The sequence below is a fragment of the Acomys minous genome, assembly GCF_964271855.1.
Source record: "Acomys minous genome assembly, chromosome: 6".
NCBI classification, from domain to species: Eukaryota; Metazoa; Chordata; class Mammalia; order Rodentia; family Muridae; genus Acomys; species Acomys minous.
Genome location: NC_140487.1, coordinates 69,054,759 through 69,075,768, shown reverse-complemented (window position 1 = coordinate 69,075,768; position 21,010 = coordinate 69,054,759). Strand labels below are relative to the sequence as shown.

The following is a 21,010-nucleotide window of genomic DNA, read 5'->3' as shown; positions in this document are numbered from 1 at the left end:
TACTCTACCACTGTGCTATACCTCTAGCCCCATACCTTTTTGAAAATGCAGATTGTTTTATTTTATCAAATTTAGATCACACTGTGTATATCCACTGTTTTAAATCCAAATTTTTAATGTCACAAGATAGTCTACAGAAGAGATAAATGGTAACTCTTGCCTATGAAATCTTTCCAAATTAGTTTCCCAATTCCTTCCCTCCCCCCCCCCCCCCCCGTCTCATTAATTTAAAAATAGGGTGTACCATATACACACTTTGGTCTGTAGATTCTCTTGAAAACTCTGAATGTTTCTTCCTTTCTTTTTTCTTTTATTTTCCGAGACAGGGTTTCTCTGTGTAGCCTTGGCTGTCCTGGACTCGCTTTGTAGACCAGCCTGGCCTTGAACTCACAGAGATCCGCCTGCCTCTGCCTCCCAAATGCTGGGATTAAAGGCGAGCACCACCATGCCCAGCTCCTCTGAATGTTTCTTCATGTAGCATATTAAGTGAAGCTGAGAGTTTTCTCAGTGTTTTTCGCCTGGTACAGTCTGCACATTTCTAATTTGAACCTTTACTTACTGTCATCATTAATCCTTCTGGGTTTTGTTTTTGTTTTTTGAGACATGGTTTCTCTGTGTAGCCTTGGCTGTCCTGGACTTGCTTTGTCGATCGGGCTGGCCTCAAACTCACAGAGATCTGCCTGCCTCTGCTTCCCTAAATGCTGGGATTACAGGTGTGTGCCACTGCGCCCAGCATATCAGAGTTACCACAGTTCACCCAGTCATTTCCCTTTGTTGTTTATTTGGACATTTTCCAATTTTCAGGCTTAAAGAAATATTAACTTGCTGACAGGCAGATCTCTGAATTTGAGGCCAGCCTGGCCTATAAAGTGAGTTCCAGTATACCTAGGGCTACACAGAAAACACTATTTGAAAAAAAGAAAAACAAACAAACAAACAGAAACAAAAGCAAAAAAACAAACAAACAAAATCCCCAAACATAAAACAAATAAACAATAGAAAACTTTTGAAAAGTTTATCTTCTTATGCTCTGAATTATAAACAGCAGTGTAGTCTGAATAAGAACAAGTTAGCACCAATGAAAAAGCTTTGCTGGCTAGACTTGCGAACTTAGTACTTGCAGCCGTTTGCCTCTCACATTCAGATTTAAGTGAGTCGGCCTTGGCAGCACTTGCCTGTGTCATCACTCCCTGGAAAGAGAGAGGAGGATTGCCATCAGCTTGAGTATGCTCTGCCCAGGGACTTCTGGGCCAGCTGGGCTTTAAAAAATTGAGGACATATTCAGTAATGGAGTGCTTTTTGTTCTCGAGTATCACATAAGCACACATATGTACAAATGTATACACACACACACACACACACACACACACATCTGTAGTATATTAGTGATCAAACTGCAAGTCAGCTTCAGGAATCATTTTTTTAAAACACTCTTTACATTCTTTTTGAGGCAACATTGGATGTACCAACTGCAGAAACAAGGGGGGAAAGAGAGAGAGACAGAGACGGAGAGAGGCAGACAGACAGACAGACAGACAGAAAGAGAGAGAGACAGAGACAGAGAGGCACAGAGAGAGAGACAGAGAGAGGAACTCAAACACTGAGCCCACATCCTATAGGACAAGTGTGGGCTTCTCAAGGCAGAGGCACAGAAGAGAGAGTGTCTTTACAGGGTGGCTACATGTCTACAGGCTTTTTGAAGGGCCTCATTTCAGCCTAGGAGAGGATGTTAGGAATGGAAGGTCTTATATCACTGTAGCCCCAAGTAGCACAGCCTAATTGCTGCACTGGAGCACCCGTGACTGACGCCCCTCTGGGAAGGCATCCTCTGCCCTGTGCGAGCACTATCCAAGATACCTTTGGAAGACTCATGCTGCCTCTTGGACCATTAGGCCTCTTCAGTGAAGTCTGAAGTCTCCTGCCTTTCTCAGCAGTAAAAGCAGGTCGGATTGGGGAAGATTCTCTTGCACCCTTTTCTCTCCATTTCACCATAATTCCCTATCATTCTGTCCTGCCTCAATTTCCCTATTTGAGACTTCAATTCCTTAATTAAAATTTTAATTCTACGTATATGGGTATTTTGCCTGCATTTATGTATTGCACCATGTGGACAGTGCCAACACAGGCCAGAGGAGAGTGTCAGGTCTCCTGGAAATTGCAGATGGCTGTGACCTGGCATGTGGGTGCTATGAATGGAAGCAGGTCCTCTAGAGCTGAGCCACCTCTCCAGGCCCCAGCCCCTTAATTTTAAGGGTAGCTGAAGACTGGGAATCCGTCTTCTAGAACTTCTTCATAGGAGAATAAAGGGGAAGGCCCTGCCTCTTCAGGGATCAAAAGTCTCAACTTGTCTGGGCTTAGGACACATTGAAAGATCTCTGGAGCTGGAGGATTAGGGGATCATCATTCAGGGGGACTCAGGAGGTATAATGAAATGGGACATCAAACCACACAGACAGTACATTACACAACAGCTTGGACTCACTATGTTGATGAAGCTGGCCTTGAACTCACAGAGATTTGCCTGCCTCTATCTCCTAAGTGTGTTAATGTTTTTATTTTATTATTTTATTTATTTATTTTTTGGTTTTTTTGAGACAAAGTTTCTCTGTGTTACCTTGGCTGTCCTGGACTTGCTTTGTGGACCAGGCTGGCCTCAAACTCATAGTGATCCGCCTACCTCTGCTTCTCCAGTGCTGAGATTACTGGTGTGCTCCACCACACCTGACCTTTCTTTCTTTCTTTCTTTCTTTCTTTCTTTCTTTCTTTCTTTCTTTCTTTTTCTTTAAGGTTTATTTCTTTACAGCTTGGCAGTGGTGGTGCATGCCTTTAATCCCATCACTCTATAGGCAGAGGCAATCAGATCACTCTGAGTTTGAGGCCAGCCTGGTCTACAGAGAGAATCCAGGAAATCCAAGGCTACACAGAGAAACTTTGTCTCGAAAAACAACAACAAAGATTTATTTATTTACTATGTATACAATGTTCTGCCTACATGTGTGCCTGCCCACCAGAAGAGGGCACCAGATATCTCACTATAGATGGTTGCAAACCACTATGTGGTTTTTGGGAGCTGAACTCAGGACCTCTGGAAGAGCAGATAGTGTGCTCTTAACGTGTGAGCCATCTCTCCAGCACTCAAATGATGCTTTCATCTGGGAATCTTAGGTAGCATCTTTTTGTTTTGTTTTTGTTTCTTGAGACAGGGTTTCTCTGTGTAGCCTTGGCCATCCTGGACTCGCTTAGTAGACCAGGCTGGCCTCTAACTCACAGAGATCTGCCTGCCTCTGCCTCCCGAGTGCTGGAATTAAAGGTGTACACCACCACTCCTTTAGGTAGCATCTTAAAGTTAGCTATCACTTGAGGTAAAAGCCCAGTCTCTCTTTAGAGGGTGGCACGCCATCCCTCCCTGCTTCTTAGAACCCCACTGTCTTAGTCACTGTTCTATTCCTGTGAAGACACACCATGACTAAGGCAACTTTTTAAAAGGATTTATTTATTTGTGTATACAAGTGCTCTGTCTGCATGTACACCTGCAGACCAGAAGAGGGCATCAGATCACATTATAGATGATTGTGAGCCACCATGTATGTCGTTGCTGGGGATTGAACTCCGGACCTCAGGAAAGGCAGTCAGTCCTCTTAACCTCTGAACCATCTCTCCAGCCCAAACTAAATCTTTTTAAAAAATAAAGATACAAGATTTGAAGCACCAGGAAGGAGTGAATAGTGTGTGTATTGAGAGTTACATACAAAAGATATCAGTTTGATCCCGTGTATAACAGAGGCTGTTGTTATTTATAGCTGCCGTCTTTTTTTTTTTTTTTTTGGTTTTTCGAGACAGGGTTTCTCTGTGAAGCCTTGACTGTCCTGGACTCACTTTGTAGACTAGGCTGGCCTTGAACTCACAGCGATCCGCCTGCCTCTGCCTCCCGACTGCTGGAATTAAAGGCGTGCGCCACCACGCCCAGCTTATAGCTGCCTTCTAATAAATAAGCATAAAGGCTGAATTCTGATAGCCTGAATCAACTGCTACATATAGCAACTGAAGAGAAGATGAAAACACCTAGAACAGAAAGTTAAAAGTTGTGTTCCTGAAGTCACACGATGACATTTGATTACACACCATTCACTGAAGAAAAAGAAATACTAAAGAATGGGAAAGGACTGTTGGGGGCAGGGAGGACTGGGAAAGAATCGTTAAGGGGTTAGGCAAAGACATGTAAGGAAAGCAAGCAAGAGAAAAAGAGAGAGAAAGGCCGAAAACAGAAGGGGAAGAGATGAGAAGGGTGGAGATAGGAAGTAATCAATCACAGCCGTGACTTAGGGCCTCCCTGTTGCCAGGTCTCCGTCTTTCTCATCCTTTCTCAGCAGCAGGACCAGAGAGATGAGGAGCTGAGAGCTGGAGAAAATAGGGAGACAGTGCAGGCCTCCGTCACCTGTGATTCTCTCTCACACGAATGTGAGTCTGTGCATGTTTTTCCCACAATTGTAGTTTAATGATGAGAAGAAACTGATGAACTTTCACCAGAATCTTCAGGATATCAAAGAGGACCAGCTTAGTCTGGCCTCGATCCACTACATGCGATCCCATTACCAAGAAGCTATTGACATATACAAGCGGATACTGCTGGACAACAGGTCTGTGTTCTCTCCCCATCTCTGCGTCTTAGTAGTTTTCTTTGTTGCTAATTAGGCGTAGAAGCTCGTCTCTGCTGGACCTAGTAGCAGCACGTGCTCAAATCTGTTTTATTGATAATCGCGTGAGATTAAGAACTCTTTGGATATTGTTCACATCAGACTTTCTCTACCCTTTTTCTTTTGTTGTTTTTGTTCTTAGTTTTATTATTTTATGTGTATGGGTGGTTTGCGTTCATGTATGTGTACCAAATGTGTGTCTGCTGTCTATGCAGGCCAAAAGGGGCATCACTTTCCCTAGAATATCTGTCTGTCTGTCTTCCTCTATCTATCTACATATATATTCCATAGAATATGTATATATAGAATATATATATATGTGTGTGTTTATATAAAATGAATGATTTTTTTTCACCTTCTCATAACAATCAGTTTTTGCCATTTGGAGATGATATTGCCCTTTTTGAAAAATTATGGCCTTGGAGGAGGAGGAAAACTTAGAACAAAATATAAAGATTCATATGTATGAGAATGCCATAATAAAACCTTACTTTTTATGCTATCTCTAAAAATTAATAACTATAGCTGGGCATGGTGGTGCATGCCTTTAATTGCAGCACTTGAGAAGCAGAGGCAGGCAGATCTCTGTGAGGTCAAGGCCAGCCTGGTCTATAAAACAAGTCCAGAACAGCTAGGGCTGTTATACAAAGAAACTATATCTTGAAAAACCAAAATAATAATAATAATAATAATAATAATAATAATAATAATAATAATAATAATAATAATTTATAAAATAACAACAAAAAGAATGCACTGTGTAAGCCTGGACATGGCAGCTTACTACTGTAATCCGACTACTTTGGAGGCAGAGGATGCCCTCTTATGGCCTTCATGGACACCAGGCAAACATGGTATGCAGACATGCATATTATTAAATGAAAATCCCAGTCCAAGTGTGGGCTACATCCCTATGAACTGCTGATCAGGAAGGCCTTTAAGGCCCCCGAACAATACAGTCTGTTGCCATTGCTATTGGCTACTCAGTAGAACCAGATGCCACCAGAGAAGTAAGATGTTCTGGTATTGAAGAGTCCACATACTTTTGTTGCAAGGGACAGAGACACCTAGCTGGAACTGAGCTGAAAGCTTCCTCCTCTGGTGTCTTAGTTACTGTCCTATTGCTATGAAGAGACACCATGGCCAAAGAAACGTATAAAAGAAAGCATTTAATTTGAGGGTTAATTACAGTTTCAGGGTGTGATTTCACGACCACCATAGTAGGGAGCATGGTGGCAGGCTGGCATGGTTCTGGGGAAGTAGCTGAGAGCTTAAATGTTATGACAGCAACCATGGGGCAGAGAAAGAGAGAGCTAATTGGAAATGACCTTGGGCTTTTTGGAACCTCGAAGCCTTCTCCCAGTGGCATGCCTCTCACACCTCCCAAACAGTTCCACCACCTGTGGAGCAAGAATTCAAATATATGAGCTTATGTGGCCCAATCTCACTTGAATCTTGACACCTGGCTAGCTTTCACAGTGCTGGAAGGTTCTATGGCAACTGCTAGAAGAAAATTGTCATCCCCACTCTTATTCAGCTATGGACCCTGTGTACCAAAATAGCAACCTGCTAGGCAAGATTGCCCACTAGTGCAATAGTGGCATAAATGTTATGGGGGCAACCAACTGCCTTCTGCTTGGATTTGAGGCCTTTTCCTCAAGGGGATTTCATTTCTGGTACTGTAAAGCTGGTTAAAAGCCCATAACTATAAAAGTCATTGGCCCTAGTAGAGAAGCTACTGTTGTTTTTCTACAGGGACATGATGTACATCTCAGATTGCCTTTTAAATGTTTGTGCTTATACCCATAGATTGATTAGTGCTGCTGTAAGCTTTGGGCAGAGAAACTTCTTCAGTGGGTGCCATTAACTATGGGCACTCATAACAGGTCAAAGAGGTGTTCCCTAAGTGAAACATCTATAGCACTCCCTCTAAGGCTCAGGGAACATTAAGGAAGAGAGTAGAAAGAATGTAAGGGGAAGGGTAGTGTGTTGAAGAATACTGCCTTCTGGATACTATTGAATACTTACCAGCTATGATTTCCTGAATAGAACTGGACCATTCATCATTCCAATATGGAGGAGGAGATGCTCATGAAGCCTTGCCCTTCCTTGAGGTCTTATAGACAGTTAATGGCTGCTGGGGAGGTGGGGCTTATATGCGGCTTTACCCGAGGAGACAGAAGCAGTTAATAGCCGCTGAAGCGGAGAGAGGGACATTTCCATCAGTGGTTATATATCCACTGGAAAGTTGCCTTTGTTCCTATACATAGCCCCTCATCCGTGCCTTTATAAGTGACCTAATTAAACTCACTGGTTCATACACAAAAAGACACGAGAAGGGAGACTAATAGAAAGGAGGAAGCGGAAGGGGGCAAGAGAGCATAATGGGGGCTGAATACCATCAAAATATATTATATGTGTATGTGAAAAATGTCATCAACAACCAATTTTTATGTGTGATATGTTCTAATGAGAACTTTTATAAGAGAGAAGTATATCAAAGCTGACTTAAAGACACTCAAATGTTACAACTCAGAAAGAGAAAGAAAGTGTACTAATTATATCTTGCTTTCCTCCTTCCAGGGCAGATCCTTGCCTTACCATCTTTGCCTTATTGTTCATTTGAGCTCTGCAGTTAGACATTTCTGTGCAACACACTTCAGCCTGTATCTTTCTGCTAACAGGGAATACCTGGCCCTCAATGTTTACGTGGCCCTCTGCTACTACAAACTGGATTACTATGATGTGTCTCAAGAGGTCCTGGCTGTTTACCTGCAGCAGATTCCTGATAGTACCATCGCACTCAACCTCAAGGCCTGCAATCACTTCCGCCTCTATAACGGCAAGGCAGCTGAGGTAGGCCGCAGATGTGTTTCTAACTAGCTCAGTTCTAATGGGGGTTACTTTATAACAGTCCCCAAGGTGTTCTGTAAACTCTAGGATCTATAGCTCTGTATTAATGCTCTCTGGTTATGGCCAGTGTGGTTTTATAACCAAAGAATTGTATAAACGTTTCTTGAGACCGGGTCTCACTATGTCGGTCTGGCTGACCTCCAACTCCCTATGTAGACCACGCTGTCCTTGACCTCACACGGATCTGTTGCATCCGCCTCTAAAGTGTTGGAATTAAAGGTGTCCTGCAAAATCCCTTCCCTATATGAACTTAAAAAAAAAAAAACACCTGATATTCTAAAAGGAATTTCACTTCTGAATGATCTATGTTGTATTTAGTGTATTTTAGATAGTTTTACCTAGATATTAATATAAATATTTCAAACCAAATGCTTTAGCTTCTTTCTCTAAAGTCTGTTTGTGACTCTGTAGTTGCCGGTCACCATCATGTGTCCAGTACACCCCTATTAGAAGCCTGGGGTGTCTGCTACTTTCTTCTCCTTCATCTACATGGCATCACCCATCATTTCCTATTAGAACTTCTAGATAGCTCTTTCTTCCCCTCTTCCTTCCTCCCTCCTCCACCTTCCTCAGCGCTCATTGGCTCTAGGGCTGCCATGTGTCAAATCTGGTGAGGTCAGGAACTCCTCAGATGTTGTTTAGATCAAGCCTTGTCTACCTTTTCGTATTGCTTCTTAGACATGCGTTCCTCCCATTTGTACTGTTGGGGTTGTGGCCAAACACTATGAGATCATAGGATTTATTTTAACAGAAGGAATGGTTAATTTGGACAAACAGTTCCAGAGAGATAGGAGCCTATCATCCCAGGGCAGGGGAACGGGCGTGGCATGGAAGCAGCGGGTGAGAGCATACACCTCGATCCACACACAGGAGGCTCTGAGAAGGCACGCAGAAATGGTGCCAGTCTTTTGAGAGCTTACTCCTCCCCCCAGTCATATGTCCTACAGTACAGTCACGCTTCCTACTTCGCCAGAACACTTCCCAACTGGAGACCCGTTATTAACGGCTAAGACTTACTTAGACCTCTCAAGCCAGGACACCTGGTTAGGTTTATCCAAAGTATTTTTAATATAATTTTAATTTATTTTAAGTACATTTGGTATTTGGTCTACATAAATATCTGGGGTGGGGAGAGCTGGATCCACTGGAACTTGAGTTATGGACAGTTGTGAGCTGCCATGTCGGCGCTGGGAATTAAACCCAAGTCCTCTGCAATACAGCCATTGGTCTTAACTGCTGAGCCATTTCTCCAATCTCTACTTTTTAAAAAAGGATTTATTTATTTTTTTTTTTAATTTGTTCACTTTCCATCTTGATTGTAGCCCCTCCCTCATCCCCTTCCTGTCTCACCCTCCCTCTCTTCCTCATCCCACCCCACCCCAGTCCTCAGAAAAGGGGAGCCCTCCTCCCCTGACATCTGATCTCACCCTGTCAAGTCTCATCTGGACTGTCTGTATCATCCTCCTCTGTGACCGGGCAAGCTGCCTGCCAGGGAAAAATGATTCACAAGTGGGCACTGGAGTCCATGTCAGAAGAAGTCCCTACTCCCCATCTTATGGACCCACATGGAGGCTGTGCCGCCTATCTACTGCATCTGAGCAGAGGGCCTAGGTCCTCACCATGCGTGGTCCTCGGCTGGTGCATCATCTGGCTGGCCTTGCACTCTGGACCCGTCCACCTCAGTCTTCTAAGTGTACCTTGTACACGTAGGGGCCACCATGGCCGACTGAAAATTTCTGATTTTATAAAATATGTTGTGAATTTTAAAAATACAAATACGAAATTCTCATAGAACAAGTAATGTGTATATTAAAATTCTAATTCTATGAAACTCATAAACCCTCCAGTTCAAAAGTGGCTTGTGTCACTTTTCCCCTCTATGATCTGTTTTCCCCTTCACTTTTTAAATATTTATTTATTTATTTATTATGTATACAGTGTTCTGCCTGCATGTACACATACATAGCAGCAGAGAGCATCAGAACTTAGGACCTTCGGAAGAGCAGCCAGTGCTCTTAACCTCTGAGTCATCTCTCCAGCTGCTTCTTCTTCAGTTTTTGACATAACTTTTTTTAGTTTTTATTTTATTTATTTATTTATTTATTTATTTTGGTTTTTTCGAGACAAGGTTTCTCTGTGTAGCCTTGGCTGTCCTGGACTCACTTTGTAGACCAGGCTGGCCTTGAACTCACAGAGATCCACCTGCCTCTGCCTCCCGAGTGCTGGGATTACAGGCATGTGCCACCATGCCCGGCTATTTTTTTAAATTTTTATTTATTTATTTTTTTTTTTAGTTTTTAAAGACAGAGTTTCTCGGTGTGTAGCTTTGTGGACCAGCCTGGCCTTAAAGTCAGAGATCTTCCTGCCTCTGCCTCCCAAGTGTAGGTATTAAAGGCATGTGCCACCATCACCTGTCTTGTTTTGAAATGTTTTAATAGTTTATCTGTAATTTTTTAGTTGTCTTCACTAAGAGCATTAAACTAAATAATCTTCAATACATTAAAGTGTAATCTGAGGTTGGAGGGGCCCTAACAACTTAGCAGAGGCTATGAGACAGGCCAGAGCTTGAATGAGGCATGCAGCCCACCTGGGTGCAGTGTTGGCACTCTCACCATGCGCACAAAGTGATGCTGTCCCTAGGCGAATCACTTGTCACCCTTAGTACTGTTGTGGAAGTCGGGAGCAATGGCACCTCTCTGTAATCCAGCGCTCAGGGAGGCAGAGTCAGGTGGATGACTTCTGTGAGTTTGAGGCCAACCTTGTCTACAAAGCGAGTCTAGGACAGCCAAGTCTACACAGAGAGACCCTGTCTTGAGGGGGGGAGGCTGTGGAGGCAGCTGCAAGCATGAGAATCACAGGACTCACTTGCTGGTGTCGTGCTGAGATTGTAGCCTCAGGAGATCCTCAGAGCAAGCTAGTAGCAAGACTAGACAAAGATATCTATATTGTTTGGCTGGTTGGTTGGTTTTTTTGTTTTTTGGTTTTTTTTTTTTTTTAAGATTTATTTATTTATTATGTACACAATGTTCTAACTGCATGTGCACCTGCAGGCCTGAAGAGGGCACCACATCTCATTATAGATGGTTGTGAGCCACCATGTGGTTGCTGGGAATTGAACTCAAGACCTTTGGAAGAACAGCCAGTGCTCTTCACCTCTGAGCCATCTCTCTAGCCCAGTTGGTTTGTTTTTTGAGACAGGGTTTCTCTGTGTAGCCTTGGCTGTCCTGGACTTGCTTTGTAGACCAGGCTGGCCCCAAACCCACAGCAAGCCGCTTGCCTCTGCCTCCCAAGTGCTGGAATTAAAGGTGTGCGCCACCATACCCAGCTGCCAGGTATTTTTAAAACAGATGGAATTAACTGTGGATAATTCATATCATATAAGTCAATGAAGCCAGTGGAATGGGATCTCATCTGAGAAGAAAAGAATTTTCCTTGCATCAGAAGATCGTGGACAAAAGAACATCTTAAGAGTACTGTAAAGTTTTAGAGAACAGAATGTCTTATGGTTTCAAAATAATCATGAAAGAAGAAATAATCCCATGTCATTGTTGTGTGTTGGTGGCATGCAGAGACTTTCAGGGCTATATTTAAATTAAAGAGGAAGGAGATGATGGAAGTGGTACCATTGCTAACCTATCCTGAGAAGCAGTAAAGGCATTTCTAAACTAGACTCCCAGACGCTAGCACCAGACGCTTCCAGGTGTCAGCTTCTCTTCAAGTTACTTCCCTTCATTCCAAAGCTTACAGTAACCTTTCAATAAACAGGAGAGAGAGAGAGAGAGAGAGAGAGAGAGAGAGAGAGAGAGAGAGAGAGAGACTCTTGTGGAAAATGCAAAACACAGCCAATTTCTATTGGTCAATATAGTTTTTGGATTGTTGGTTGCTTGTTGTTTGTTTATTTGTTTGTTTGAGACAGAGTTTCTCTGTGTAGCCCTGGCTGTCCTAGAACCACTCTGTAGACCAGGCTGGCCTCTAACTCACAGAGCTCCACCTGCCTCTGCCTCCTGACTGCTGAGATTAAAAGTATGAGCCACCACTGCCTTGCTTGGTAAACATAGTTTTAAAAAATAATTTATATTAGCATATAGTGAATTACTTATTATTTTTATTTGCTGATTACTCAGTTTTTTACTTTAATGTCTCACATTGGAAATATTGATGGCTAAAGCCCACATGAACAAAAGTCTTGGATTTGAGCTTGATATCATTAACACTTTTTAAAAAAAGAGATTTGTAGCTCCCAGAACCCACATTAGATGGTTAACCACCTATAACTCCAGCTTGAGAGGTAACTGACACCTCTGGTCTTAGAAGCACCCACACTCATGTGACTACATCAACACACACACACACACACACACACACACACACACACACACACACACTGTAACATAAGTCAAGAAAATAAACTGAGTGTGGTGTTGCATGCCCCTTAATCTTAGCATCAGGAGGCAGAAGCAGGCAGATCTATGTGAGTTCAAGTCCAGCCTGATCTACATAGCAAGTTCCAGGACAGCCAGGGCTACTAAAATTTTTTAAATCAAAATAAATAAATATAATAACACAATAAATCTTAAAAAATAAGAACTATATGTTTATTACTTTGGTCAGTCTTTCCCTTTTATATTCCAGGCAGAGCTCAAAAGCTTGATGGATAACGCCTCTTCACCCTTTGAGTTTGCTAAGGAACTCATCAGGCACAATCTGGTGAGTAAGTTTCCTATCTTGATTGACTTGAGTCCTATTTTATCTTGCAACATCACAGCAATTAAAGATGCATAAAAGGGGATGTTCCGACAAATAATGCACCACTCCAGGGAGTGCCGCCTTACTGTGGAAGAGATAAAACAAGTTTCAAATACCAGTCTCTTTCCTTAGGACACTTTTGTTGTTGTTGTTTTGTTTGTTCAAGACAGGGTCTCTCTGTGTAGCCTTGGCTGTCCTTGCTTTGTAGACCAGCTGGCCTCAAACTCACAGCGATTCGCCTAAGCCTCCTTGAGTGCTGGGATCACAGGTGTAGGTGACTACTCCTAACTCCTTAGGACACTTCTTTTTTTTTTTTTTTTATTTAGATTACATCTCAATTGTTATTCCCTCACTTGTATCCTCCCATTCCTCCCTCCCTCCCGCTTTCACCCTATTCCCCTCCCCTAGGTCTGTGACCTCCTCCCCAGCTACATGGTCACAGCCTATCACGTCTCATCCTAATAGCCTGCTTCCCCTTCTCTGAGTGCCACCATGCCTCCGCACCAAAGGGAGGTGGTCAATATGGAGCCCCAGCGTTCATGTCTGAGCTTAGGACACTTCTTACTGGGAGAGCAGAATGTGGGTCACATTTGGGAAAAGGGGCACTCGAGTGTTCCTTGTCCTTGGAAAAAACAAAGGAACATATCCTCATAAGTTAGAATAAGTGGGGACAATTGCTTCACCTTTAAAGACTGGCTGAGTTTTTGAGGGTTCATTTTAATCTAGAAAGTGAATCTAGAACAAGAGTGACATGTGTAAGGTGGCCAGAGGCTGATTGTACCAGAGTAGTAAGTTTGCCCTAGAGAAAGTGGAAAGTAACATGGGATGAGTAACAGGTTTAATGCTTGATTATGATGGCAATTGCGTAAAATAAATCAGGCTCAGGTGAAGTTGTATCTATCATCACACAACACAATGAATGCAGAGTGCGTGCTTCCAAGCCAGCACTGGGAGCACTGAGCCAATGGTCTTGTGTGGTGCATCTGACAACAGTATTCACAGAAACTTCAACTTCGCTTTCTGCTTTGTTTCCTCTTCCTCCTCTCCTGCCTCCTTTTCTTGTTGAGACAGTCTCACTATGTAGCCCTAGCTGGCCTGAAACGCTGTATAAATATTGACCAGGCAGGCCTGGAACTCAGAGATCTGCCTGTCTTTGCCTCCAGTCTCCAGTGCTGAGACTAAGGGCGTGTGTCCCCACACCCACCGAGCCTACACTCTGAGGGCATGTGTGGAATTTTACACTCATGGCATCAGCAGCGGCACTTAAAAATGTTCAGGTCCTGGCTCCTTTGCTTAGTGGTGTTCAGCCTCAAGTAACCAGCCCTTACCTGGCTGAGCCATCTTGTTTTTTAACTTTTCTCCGTAACACCCACCACCTGGTGGAATATTACCAATGGTGGCTGTGATTTTTCCTGCCATGTTAAAGTGTCAAACCCTTTGAACATAAGCGTGGAACAAGAACACTGAAAAGTCCTTTGCGTTTAGTTAAAGGGGTGATTTGTGACGTTTGAGAGTAAGATGACTGGGGTGCTGGGAGCAAAAGACACGTTTAGGGGAGGCTGAGGACTGACAGGGTAAGAGGAAATTTGCAGTCAGAACAGCTCTTGAAGGTTAGCATTGAAAGAAAGGAAAATAGGGCATTCTCCAGAGGGAACAAAGGAACCACGTGGAGATTTTACAGGAGAACAGAAACCCTTGTGTGAGCTCCAAGTCGAGAAGTAGGACTGCTGCTTTGGAAGACTGAAGATACAGTAGTTAATGGAGAACCCGAGGCCGGATGGAGTTAGCAGTCACAGGATCAAGAAAGCAAATGAACAAGTCCCCTTGGTAAAGAAAGGGACATTAAAAAGAGGAAGCGGGGAAAATGATCAAAATGAGTGTTCTGAGGTGGAAAATGTGTAGTTTGTGTCTGGTGTCTCAGCTTCATGGGTCTGTGGACAGTTTACTCTGTTCTAAACACTTGCCAGGCTATGAACAGTGTGAGAAATTGTTTTTAAATTTTTATTACATTTATTTCTATATGTATGTGAGGATATGTGTTTTCCTGGTGCACAGTGGACTTGTAGCAGTCAAAGAACAATTTGCTGGAGATAAGAATGTGTGTCCTGAGAGCTGGACATGGTGGCGCTCGCCTTTAGTCCCAGCACTCGGGAGGCAGAGGCAGGTGAATCACTGTGAGTTCGAGGCCAGCCTGGTCTACAAAGTGAGTCCAGGACAGCCAAGGCTACACAGAGAAACCCTTTGGAAACAACAACAAAAAATGTGAGTCCTGGAGACTGAACTCAAGTTGTCTGTCTTGGCAGCGAGAACCTTTATCTGCCGAGTGAGCCACCTCCGTTTTTGGTTTTTTAATTCATCATCTGACAACATACTTGTTTGCTTTTCTTTGGAAATTTTAGTCACATTTGTTAATTAATTGATTATGTGTGCATGTATGTACATACAAGCATATGCATGTGGCATGTATGTGGTAGTCAGGGAACAACTTGTAGTTTTCACCTTCGATCAGGCGGGTCCCAGGGCTTGGTGGCAAACACCTTTACCTACTGAGTCATCTCGCTCGCCCTTGCTTGCTTTCTGAAGGCCTCTCCATACTTGAATAATTTATGTGGTTGCAGGAGGGTGACTTGGTCCTGCTATAGCGTCACTGCTTAATATGGTAGCAGGCATATAGGGACTAATGAACATTTGTAGAATTAAATGTAATTACCTACTATAGGCACTGGAGAGATGGCTCAGAGGTTAAGAGTACTTGCTGCTCATCCAAAGGTCCTGAGTTCAATCACCAGCAACCACATGGTGGCTCACAGCCATCTATAATGTGATCTGATGCCTCTTCTGGTCTGCAGGTATACATGCAGCCAGAGCACTGTACACATAATAAATCTTTTTTTAAAATTACCTACTATATGCCACACGTCCCGTTTTAACTCATTTATTCAATAATAATTATGTTGGGAAATGAGGAAATAGGCTCTGAAACATTATATAAATGCCATCATTGGCTTTTTATTTTCATGATGCTGAGGGGACACTGGCACTCCTCATACTTGTCTCCTGAAGCATGGTGCCACAGGGGTATACCACCACTCCTGGGCGGCTTAGCATTCCTAGTGATGAGTGTACACACACACGATGTCACAGTAACACTCTTCTCTGTGCAGGTTGTTTTCCGAGGAGGTGAGGGGGCTTTGCAGGTTTTGCCTCCCCTGGTTGATGTCATTCCTGAAGCGAGGCTAAACCTGGTGATTTACTACCTTCGTCAAGGTAAAAGTGTCATGTTCTGACTTACGATGAAAAATATTTTACAATATTTAATATGACTGAATTAGTTGCAGACATTTTAAATGCATAGTGCTTCCAAAGCTGTATTTGGAACAAGTTTATGAGACAAAACAAAATCAATAACACTTAATCGTTGTACCTTTCCCTCCTTCTTTTTCTTCTCCTGTCACTATATACTTCTCCCTCGTTGTTTCTTCATCTTACTGTTCTGTCCTTTTCTCTCTGTCAGTTTCCTTTTGTGTCTTCAATATTTTCTTTCCCTTATTTTCTTTTTCCTGTTTGCCTTTTATGAAAATGTACACTCATGGTAGGCAGTGGTCATGCACACCTTTAATCCCAGCACTTTGGAGGCAGAGGCACACATATCTATATGAGTCTGGGGCTACATAGTGAGCGCTAGGATAGCTATGGCCGGACAGAGAAGCCCTGCCAGGAGAACAAGAAAAGAAAAGAAAACGTGTTTCTGGGGTCCTGCCCCCGGACGAGGGAAGGGTTTGAGGAAGTGTGGATGTAAGCGTGGAAGAAAGGGAGGAATGAGTGAGACATAGGGGCTGGGAGCAGCTGCACAGCCTGGCTGGTTGACAGTGGATGCTTCTTTACTTTTACAGAACTCAGGAGGCAGAGCTAGATGCCTGTTGTTCTAAAACATAGACCACATCATTTTTGTGCCCAAACACATGTTTTAACTTCTACTTGGTCATAAGTTTAGTCATCACTGATAAACCATGACAGAAGAGAATTATCTATTACAATCATTTTTCCTCATCAACCCTATTTCCCAACATTTAACAATATTGTAGTTTCAAGGGCACATTTCTCCAAGCATGGCAGCCTGTTCTCAGGCTGGTAACTCGTGGAATTTCAAGGGCACTAGACAGAAAGAAAATCTCCAAGCCAGCCTGGGCACATTGATATGTCCCAAGCAATGTATTATCAAATTTTAATAGAGTACAAATTGGCACTAGGCCCAAGAAAAATCTTCAGGCCAAAGCTGCTGCAGTTATTATTTAATTTCTGCCATAATACGCTGTTTCTATTTTATATATTTGTAGAATGTGTTTATATATCTAATCTTGGTATTCTTTGTTCCTTGGTTGTACAACACCACAGTGTCCCTGTATGGGTTAACTTTTTCTAAGAAAAGGAGGTCTGAATACTTTATTCTTTTATCATTTATTCACATCATTCTTTGTCCATCATTATAAGGAAGAGGACTTTAATTTTATCTGCTGTCAACTTCTCTAGCCTACTGAATATTGTTTACCTTTATAAGTTTACCTTGTTTTGATTATCTTGTTCTTGAATAAGGATCATCCAGGGGCAGGTGTGCTGAAGGTTATCTTTGAGTCAGAGCCTTAGAAGGAGCTCTCTGGCATAATTATTTGAGTCACAACCTCAAGGGCATAAGGAAGACCTTCAAGTGGGACCAGATAAGGACATCTCCATAAAGGCAGGAGGGGTGGTATGTCAGGACGCTCCCAGGGAAGCTTAGAAACAGTGTTTCTGGGAGAGGGCGTACATGATTCATAAGAAAAAAATTGTCAATCCAATATTCCCAAATTCAACACGTAGAGATCAGGGCCAAAAAGTGGGGGACCATACCACAATGCTTGCATCCCTCAGCTCAGCTTTGCTGAAGCTTTGTCAACCAGGTGCGTTGGCCTTATGACTGTCACTGTTCCCACTAGATATGGCTGTGCCAATGCACATTTACATTTTCTTGTTCTTGTTGTTGTTAAATTATCAACTTTTTAAAAAAGATTTATTATTTATACAGCATTCGGCCCACACATGTGCCTGCCACCACAAGAAGACACCAGATCTCATTACAGGTGGTTGTGAGCCACCATGTGGTTGCTGGGAATCGAACTCAGGACCTTTAGAAGAGCAGACAGTGCTCTTAACCTCTGAGCCATCTCTCCAGCCCAAATAATCAACTTTTGTATTTGCTCGAAGTATCTATCTCTCTTACTTTGTAGCCCAGTTAACTTATGAGAAATACTATGACTTAAAGAGAATGTGATATCTAATGCTCTCACTGTTGGAAACATTCTCAGATTAGCTTTTCCCAGAACTTTCCAATATATGGTACTTGGCTATGGATTTTAAACTAGCAGTGTGGCTTTTTCAGGTGCATGGTAGAGCAAACCAGGCAACATGTTCCTCACTGAGAAAAATGTTTATTTTGTGAGAACATGTTTTGCAAACAGTCCTCACTGTGTGATAAGCAAAAAGAAATTTGTTTTTAGATGTGAATTAACAGGGACTGGAGAGATGGCTCAGTGGTTAAGAGCACTGACTGTTCTTCCAGAGGACCAGGGTTCAATTCCCGGCACCCGCATGGAAGCTCACAACTATCTGTAACTCCAAGATCTGACACCCTCACACAGACATACCTGCAGGCAAAACACCAATGCACATAAAATGAAAATAAATAAATTATTAAAAATTAGAAAAAGGTAAACTTTAAAAAAATATCTGAATTAATGAAAGTGAATATATTTTACAAATTACTTTATGAAAGATTCCTAACATAAACAAAAGCAAATTGTAAAACCTCCAAAGACTCCAAATGTGGGTGCCACACATTGTTAATCCCTAAACTCAGGGAGCAGAGGCAAGTGGATCTGAGTTTGAAGCCAGACTGTTCTACATAGTGACTTCTAGACCAGCCAGCGACATACACTGTTACATTGTATGTACATACATAACAATGTACATACATTGTTAATATGTAATGTATACTACTTTTTGAAAAAAAGAGAGGAGGAAACATTTTCTTATTTAAATACAAATCGATTGACATAACACCAAGCCTACATTTTTTTTTAGGACAAAGTCTCCTGGAGCTTGCTCTGTAGACCAGGCTGGACTTGAACTCACATAGATCGCCTGCTTTTGGTTCCTGAGTGCTTGGATTAAAGGTGTGCACCACCATGGCCAGCCGAGGAGCACCTGAGTTCTAGCTGTAGAACTCATGTGAAAGTGCCAGATGTAGTGTCATGGGCTTGTAATCACTGCACTGGGGAGGTGGAGGCAGAAGGAGCCCTGTCTCTCTAGCCAGCCCATCTAACCTAACTGGTTTCAAAGTGAGTAGACCGTGTCCTTGAGGATGACACCAGGAGTTGTCCTCTTGCCTTTACATACATGTACACATGATATGCACACATGCATTTTTAAAAAAGAAAAATAATAGCTTTCTATAGCATAAATACACAACCTTGAACTTAGAGAATTAAAGGTCAAGTAAAACATCATATTCTCTCTCTCTCTCTCTCTCTCTCTCTCTCTTTCTCTCTCTCTCTCTGGTGTGTGTGTGTGTGTGTGTGTGGCCTTGCACCTACTGTGAAGCAGTCTATTACTACGCTGTACCTTCAGCCCGATTTTGTATGAATGTTTAAATACTGCATCCCTCAACGTGGTAGTGGCTGCTTTAGAGAGCTTTGCTAGAGCACAAGCTCATGTGACTACCGACTTCTTGCATTGCAGATGATGTACAGGAAGCTTATAATTTAATCAAGGATCTGGAACCTACTACGCCTCAGGTAATTGGAGGTGCTTTCCATTTCTATTAAATTTCTATTAAATGCATGGAGAGCAGCCCTGCACACACAGCTGTAAGGTGTATTCAGGAAGACCACTGTGGTAGAACCCGAGAAGGCCGTAGACACGGATGGTTTTGTCGGTCTTTGGTATGAGAATGAATGTTTTGGGCTTTTTAAAAAGAATGTTGCTCAAGTCCCTTAATATTTTTTGATTCCCTAAAAGATCTAAATTTGAAAATATTAAAACTTTTTAAAGAAATTAAATACATAGTTTCAATGAAATGAACAACTGCTGTGTAAGTGTCTGTAACTCCTTGCATTCAGGACTGTGTCTCTCTTGTAGCTTCAACCCTGTGTGCTAAGTGCATAGAAAGCATCCCTTCCTGATAGAAAAGACTGAATGAAGCAGGCAAGATTGGTTACTGGGAAAAGCTCCTGCCAGAATACACATTATAGAAGGAAAGAAACAAGTCCCACAACTGTACTCTGAATTCCGACTTCCATATACATGCTCTAGTGTGTACACATACCCACACCCGGAAGCATGTGCACGCGTGCACACACACACACACAGAGAAAAGAAATATTTTTCTGAAAATGAGAAGAAAGGAAAACCACCTGAATGAAGAAACTTCCAGGCCCAGTGGAGCCTAATCAAGTCTAGTTCTCAAGTGAACTGGAGGCTCCAGTATATTTTATGCTGCTTGGAATGAGCACTTTCTTTCTTTCTTTTTTTGAGATAGGGTTTCTCTTTGTAGCTCTGGTTGGCCTAGAACTCATTATAGACCAGGCTGGCCTTGAACTCAGAGATCCGCCTGCCTCTGTGTGTGAGATTAAAGGTGTGTGCCACCACCACCCCACTAGAATAAGTCCTTTTAATAAAAGCTAATGATGCTGAGGAAGGTATTAATAAAAATTGAGCCAAGACTGAAAAAGATAGAGATGATGCCACAGGACTCCAAAAGAGAAAGTATCTTATGAGTGGGGATCAGATGTTTTCGTTCTTCATGAAAAGAACCAAAGCGTGGTTCTTGGGACACTGGAGAGGGGAAATGATGTATATGTGATGGTCTTTTTGCCATGAGCACTGTCTACCTGTCCTTTGAGACAGGGTCTCTCCGTGCTAGGGCTAGGCTGGCTTGTCTAGCAAGCCCCAGGAATCTGCCCGTTTCCACCTTCCCACCATTGGGATTACAAGTGGCTTTTCACATGGGTCCTGAGAATTGAACTAGGGGCTTCAAATTACATGGCAAGCCCTTTGCCTACTGAGCTATCTCTCCAGCTGAGTTGTTTCTGCTTAAGACTGAGCTTTTATGTTAGAAGGCTATGCAGCATATTATACACTATGCACATGTATGTGATGCTTAATTAAAAGTTTTTTAAAAAGATTTATTTATTTATTATTATGTATACAGTGCTCTGCCTGCATGTACCTGCTCGCCAGAAGAGGGCATCAGATCACACTATAGATGGTTGTGAGCCACCATGTGGTTGCTGGGAATTGAACTCAGTAAGACTGAACTTTTACAATGATCAACTCTGCTATATGGAAATCAAACAACACTCCTCATCCTTTCATAAGCCAGAGATATAGCAGAGAAAAGCAACTTGGCATATGAAGTAGAGTTGGTGCAAGGAGCCGACAAGAAAGCCTACCTAACTGTGATTGGTCTGATTATGTTTTCCCAGGAGTACATCCTCAAGGGAGTTGTCAATGCAGCCCTTGGCCAGGAAATGGGTTCGGTGAGTATGAAATCATTGGTAATCCATATTTTGCAAAGTTCTAGTTATGTAAAGACCAGAAGTAATACTGACGTCAACCAGTAA

General features: G+C 42.6%; 1 protein-coding gene across 2 annotated transcripts in view; it reads left to right on the top strand.

The window, feature by feature from the left end:
- Positions 1–21,010, top strand: part of IFT56 (intraflagellar transport 56) — a 61,543-nt gene that overhangs the window by 11,433 nt on the left and 29,100 nt on the right. For both annotated transcript variants that reach the window (XR_014779937.1, XM_084785527.1), the window contains exons 6-11: positions 4,492–4,637; positions 7,379–7,550; positions 12,240–12,314; positions 15,518–15,620; positions 19,128–19,183; positions 20,873–20,926. Coding sequence is in view for 1 of the 2 variants with exons in the window: in XM_084785527.1 (XP_084641653.1) it covers positions 4,492–4,637; positions 7,379–7,550; positions 12,240–12,314; positions 15,518–15,620; positions 19,128–19,183; positions 20,873–20,926 (606 nt within the window). In the remaining variant the exon portion in view is untranslated. The remainder of the gene's footprint in view (positions 1–4,491; positions 4,638–7,378; positions 7,551–12,239; positions 12,315–15,517; positions 15,621–19,127; positions 19,184–20,872; positions 20,927–21,010) is intronic.